We start from the raw sequence: 5,894 nt of genomic DNA, 5'->3' as shown, positions 1-5,894 counted from the left end.
GCCTCTCTAGGGAGGTGTTCCAGGCATGTCCAGCTGGACGGAGGCCTCGGGGAAGACCAGTCGGAGCTGGTTAATGTGGCTCAGGAAAGGGAAGTTTGGGGTCTCTTACTGGAGCTGTTGCCCCCCGTGACCCGATACGGATAAGCGGATGAAGATGGATGGATGGATATACAGTATATACATATCCAGTCAAAAGTTTGGGGACATTATTTACAGTACACAAAATAATGTCCCCAAACTTTTTATATACTGTATATATAAAGCCTATATGTTTAGGATTTTGGTTCGTTGTACCTGGTTTTTGAGCTGGGCGATCTCCCTCTTGCTGGGTGCATTGTTTTTGATGTGGTCCAACATGATCTGGGCATCAGCCAGCAGAGCCTTGGTTCTCTTCAGGTCCTTCCTCAGACGCTTCTCAGCATCTACGTCACCAGTCCTCACCTGGGAAACGCGCACAGTTAGGCTTTGTGACTTAACTGATACATCAGGGACTGACTCCATCCTTTTACCATTTAAAGCCCAAATACATTCTGTACAAATACACCAATACACTTGATTTATATTTTTACACACATTGATGGAAATACAATATAGATGGAAAGACATTATTTTGTGTTTCTGTCAACCAATTGTGATTAATGTTACAAATGTAAACAATGTAAACAAAACAGCATCAGCAAACATTAACTGAATTAAAAATAACTGTTAACTGACTTAACAGTAGTGTGTGTATTAATTTATGTACTACCTCTACTCAAATCAGTATTATCAATGTATATTTCCAATGTTCATTGTGATTGGAAAGATTAGATGGCTGAAAAAGACTAAGTCTGTGAATTCATTTAAAAGTAAGAGAATTGGGCAACTATTTTGTTTCATGAAAATTTATTTAAAATTATCAGGGAAACAATTTCTGTTGAATATTTAAAAGGACCTTCATGTCAGGGTGCGTCACTACACAAAACTCTGCTGGGGAAGTGCACACACTGGGTTCAACGTGACCAACGAGTGAATATTCTCTGGGCTGTGATCATGATGTTTTATATTTATGTATTGTGACTGCTTTGGTTGCAGCGGGCCATGCTCCTCCTCGGTTCCCTCCATGTCAGTCTAAACTCGGCTGATGGCTCTCTAATTGCAGTCAGCAAAGTCAGATAAATATTTGATTCAGTCAGTTGAAATAACTCACTTCAATCACATAAAACGGCCACTTCTCCACCCACACAGCTCGGCAGCAGCAGCAGCAACAGAAGCAGCGCTCTAGCTTTCAGACTTCACCTCACATTCCACCATCTAGAGTGTTCAATCTGAGAGCCGTCACACCGTGTAGTAGAGATAGTCCGATCCATTTTAACTTTCCCAATACCGATTCCGATACCTGGACTTGCGTGTCGGCCGGGTACCGATCTGATACCAGTGTGTTAAAAAATACATATAAAGTACCAGTAAAAAGTTTAGATAAGCTTTCTCATTGAATGAGAAAACGTGTCCAAACTTAACACTGGTACGGTATGTTATTATGTTTTAACAGCGCTATACTACTAACCCTGTATGGCTGTGATATGATTGCTATCTTGGTGGCATGTGAACATCTCTAACGTGTAGTTACCTTGTCCTGCGCTGACAGAAGCTTGGACTCCAGCTCTCTCTTCTCCTTCAGCACTTTCTGCTTCTCGTCGTACTCTTCTTCAAGCTGGACTTCCATTTGCTTCAGCTGGAAACACACAAAAACACCCAGAGTTTTGTCTGATCCCACGGGAGTACAGAAAGTAGAGCATATATGGCAGCAAAAAACACTTCCACGTACCGTCCCGGTTGGGACAAGTGGGAGGCGGAGGGCACCGTCTGCAAAGCTAGCACGTATGTTTCAGTATCTAATAAAGGTGCTGGATATCTCAAAACTCACATCAACACCGAAAAACCTTATCTTATTACATTGAAAAGGTTTTAAGAGATATTTAGTTGAAGCTGGATTTTGAAGCTGACACAGAATAGGTCATATTTAGAACATTATTTCGCATTTATTTATTTATTTGAAAAGAGACATATTATTTTGTTTCAGGTTGTTACAAATTGTACTTTATTACATAAGTTATTTTATAACACTGAGGCATAATAAAGCATGTTCATTAACCTCTGAGAAGCCTGTCAGAAATTGTGTCTCGGGGCTGGCCAAGTGTCCTCTTTTTGGAAATCAAAATATGGTCACCCTAACATGTAGGCTACGTTCTTGTGTTGAAAGGCCACTTTTATTAAGGACTGTAGGAAGGCATTTGGACATGTCAACAGATGAGCGCACATGGGGCAACAAGTGCACGTTAATAAGCTGTTTAATTTAAAAATGTTCAATGTGTCAACCTTTCCCGCTTGCTTCGTCTCCGATCGTGATCAGAAAACCAGGGGAGACTCTCTACCTCCAGGGCTGACGTAATAAATTGAATAACGTCGGGGTTAAAATCCTGTTTCTGGTGAGCAAATGAGTGAACTTGGCTTTCAGTCTGGTGATTATTTCAGACACCACACACACTCTGCTCCGGTCACATCTACACGTATGTTTCTTCTTTCTTGATCTCTCTTCTGCCCACTTTCCACACACACACACACACACACACACACACACAGAGCTCACTTAAAGGAGCCGCAGCACCATTTTACAACAAATGCCTTATTGCACTGATGTGACCGACCATCATTTCTAAACATCGGTCCAATCTGTCGGATATCCATGCCTTAGTGTGTACCAGGAGGGTCAGTTACTAAATCTACCACAAATGCTGTAAATTCCTAACGGCTAAAAGGTCAGTCGCTATGGCTCATTAAGCATAGCATACATTTCCCAAGCACTAATTCATCAGCATGACATGAGGTTTTCTTTTTAACACTACTGGTGTTTGAATTCACTTAGTGTTTCCAGTTGTTCACCTTTCTGTTACAGTTGCTGTTGAGCTACTGTCAGCTCAACCCTACACTTCCTGTATAGCTTTCAAATTAAAAGCCTTCAGGAAAAAGGAGACATAATGCCTTTTAAAGTGCTGGAAGGCTTTTAATATGAAATATCTCTGGAAATGTGCGTTATGCTGAATTTACCAAGACAAAAAAGGGTCAGAAAACAGGGATGTGTTTGTCTCAAGGAAATATGACCAGTTATTACATAGGCGTGATTAGAAAAACTGGCTTGTCTCTAATATAAGCCTGTTTCAAATAAAGGCCCCAGTGACTATTAAAGGATAAATCGTTACCATCAGATCCAAAATGTTTTATGAACTACAGCCAACTAAGACAATAAATACACATGTTGCACATGTTAGCAGTAGAGCTCAACAGTCCCGCCCACAGCGTGTTCCGGAAGCAATTTCTCCATTGACAATTGGAGTACAAGCCAAAAAATTGTAACCATTCATGGTAGACATAATGTAGGAGCCACAGTAGCCCCTGGGATCCAATATCTTTGCTGCAGGTTAGCTAGCATGTGGTTGCGGCCACCATGTCCCACCTCTCGATGTATATGCTGAAGAATGAGGTCAGAAATATGTAAATCCTTTGACAATATGGCAGGATGCTTAGATTCTTCGGGCATAGCTGCTCTGCTTAGCCGTCCTCCAACTCTCAGGATACCATCTTCAAGTACTGGGTTAAGCTTGTAAATGTGGCTTGTCCTTTTCACATTTTCTCCCTTTTGCAAACTAATGAGTTCCTCTGGAAAACTCTTTTTCTGACAAAACCTTATAATCTCCATCTCAGCCTTTCTAAATTCCTCAATTGAAAGAGGATCACAGACAGTCTGAGCCTTGATACTCTGCATCTCCTTTACTATTGTCCTCTCCTGTTGGTCCTTATCCAAGCCACCTTGAGTAAGAGTTACACTCAACTCCTTTCTCTTCCGACTGAAGCACAGAAGCAGGCTCCTAAGCTTAAGAATCCAACCAACACTCTTCTTCAGACGGATCAAGGAGGAAAAGTGATTGATCAAGCAGGTGACTGCATCCATCTTCTCTTCAGCCTGTACAGCGTTCACCATCAAGCTCATCTTGACTTCAGGGTCGTCCGGTAAGATTCTCCCAGAGCCATCAGGATTTTCAGGCCACATCTCTTCCGGTCCAACAAGAAACTGAGGTCCCGACACCCAAACGTTTTCCTTGAGAAGCATTGCCACCTTTACTCCCCTCGAAGCCAGGTCAGCAGGATTATTTGTGGTGTTAACGTATCTCCACTGAGATGGTTTTGATATGCTGATTATCTTTGAAACCCGATTGGCTACAAAGGTCCGAAACCTTGAGGTCTCATTGCTAATGTACTTTAGTACGGAAGTACTATCTGTCCAAAAAATGGAATCCTGAAGTTTCATCTGCAATTCCTTCCTCCACAACTCATCCATTCGACTTGCAACCATGGCAGCGGTCAACTCCATACGAGGGATGGTAATTGGTTTCAATGGGGCCACTCTGGCCTTACCCATTATGAAAGCACAGTGAACTTGTCTGTGAATGTTGTGTAAGAGCAGGTAGGTAACTGTTCCATAGCCACTCTCACAGGCATCTGCAAAGTGGTGTAACTGAGCCGAGAGTACCTCCCCCAAAGTCCACAGGTTTCAGACATCTGTCAACCTTAAAACTTTCAAGCTGACAGAGCTCCTTCAGCCAACTTCTCCACTTCTGTGCAGCCGAGTCAGGTACAACATCATCCCAACCAAGGTTCTTTCTGCACAAATCTTGAAGGATCTTTTTGGCAGACAAGACAACAGGTGCCAAGATTCCTAAGGGGTCATATATTGAACTGACAGTGGAGAGGATCCCTCTTCTGGTTAAGGGTTGCTCTTTGATACTGACCTTAAACTTAAAGGTATCGGACTGAACACACCACTGTATGCCCAGTGCCCTTCTACAGGAAGCGTATCCTTTCCAAATCAAATCCTTAACCTCTTTTGCTCTCTCGCGGTAGGTTAGCCGCCAGCACAGAACGTCTGTTGCTAATCCACTCATGAGTCGAAAGCCCCTCTAGCACAAAGGACGAAGGTCTTTGTAAGTTTCAATGCCTCCTCCAGATGCTACTGATGTAAGGCAGTCACCACATAAATTGTGCAGAACTGTTTCAATTGCCTTGGGGCTGAACTTTTCCCGATAGTCCTCCGCACATTTCCTGAGGGCAAAGCTTGCGCAACTTGGTGAAGATGTAGCTCAAACAGATGCGCAACCATTTTATGCTCTTCCAGGTTCTGATTAGGTCTCCATTCGGCCACCAAAGAAACCTCAAAAGATCTGAATCCTCAGCTGGTACTCTGACCTGATGAAACATTGGGACTTTAAAGAAAAGGAAATTTGTATTTTGGATGACGCGCACAGTCAGATTGCGCAATCCTCACTAGAACTGCAAGCATTCATAAAATCTTCGACCTGCATGGAGGCATGTCATGAATTAAAAAATGTTTCTCTGTATTTTCTGAAATACTTTAAATAAAGTGTGGGCGTTAAACAAGTCTTAAAGTTCCCAGTTAAGGAGATAATGTCCGACACTGCAGCGGGTGCAATGAGTGAAACAGCGTCTGCACGCTCTGGAAAGTGGGGCGTTAAGCTCACAATAAAAGGCTTGGCATTTTATGTGAAAACGTGTCAAGAAAAGAGATCTTTAAAATGCAAACAAGCCAAGAGGTACATGAAACAAGCGCGTGATTTGATGGACTCCCCTGACAATGTGAAATGTGTGCATTCACAGCTGGCTAAATTCATCAAATGTCACGAGGAAGCAAATAACATGCATGAATCCATATTAAATCTGAATTTACCAGAGGATGGGGTTGAAAGACAAAAGAAATATTTTCAAGAGAAAATAACTATGTTTTATGACTTTACTGAAGAGGTAACGAGTTGGTGTACTGAAGCTGGCCACCCATATGTGGA

The 5,894-nt window shown here is 42.3% G+C and overlaps 1 protein-coding gene and 1 long non-coding RNA gene across 17 annotated transcripts in view; both read right to left on the bottom strand.

Moving 5' to 3' along the window:
* LOC116695664 (uncharacterized) overlaps positions 1-5,894 on the bottom strand; it is an 813,105-nt gene that overhangs the window by 141,001 nt on the left and 666,210 nt on the right. The window lies entirely within an intron of this gene.
* Positions 1-5,894, bottom strand: part of LOC116695586 (unconventional myosin-XVIIIa) — a 157,236-nt gene that overhangs the window by 39,064 nt on the left and 112,278 nt on the right. For all 16 annotated transcript variants that reach the window (XM_032525935.1, XM_032525936.1, XM_032525943.1 and 13 more), the window contains 2 exons: positions 1,610-1,714; positions 295-441 (listed from right to left, as the gene is read on the bottom strand). In XM_032525935.1, coding sequence (XP_032381826.1) covers positions 295-441; positions 1,610-1,714 — 252 coding nt within the window. The remainder of the gene's footprint in view (positions 1-294; positions 442-1,609; positions 1,715-5,894) is intronic.

The sequence above is a fragment of the Etheostoma spectabile genome, chromosome 9 (assembly GCF_008692095.1).
Source record: "Etheostoma spectabile isolate EspeVRDwgs_2016 chromosome 9, UIUC_Espe_1.0, whole genome shotgun sequence".
Taxonomy (NCBI): domain Eukaryota; kingdom Metazoa; phylum Chordata; class Actinopteri; order Perciformes; family Percidae; genus Etheostoma; species Etheostoma spectabile.
Note: the sequence above shows the minus strand (reverse complement) of the source record. Positions and strands in the feature narration are given on the sequence as shown.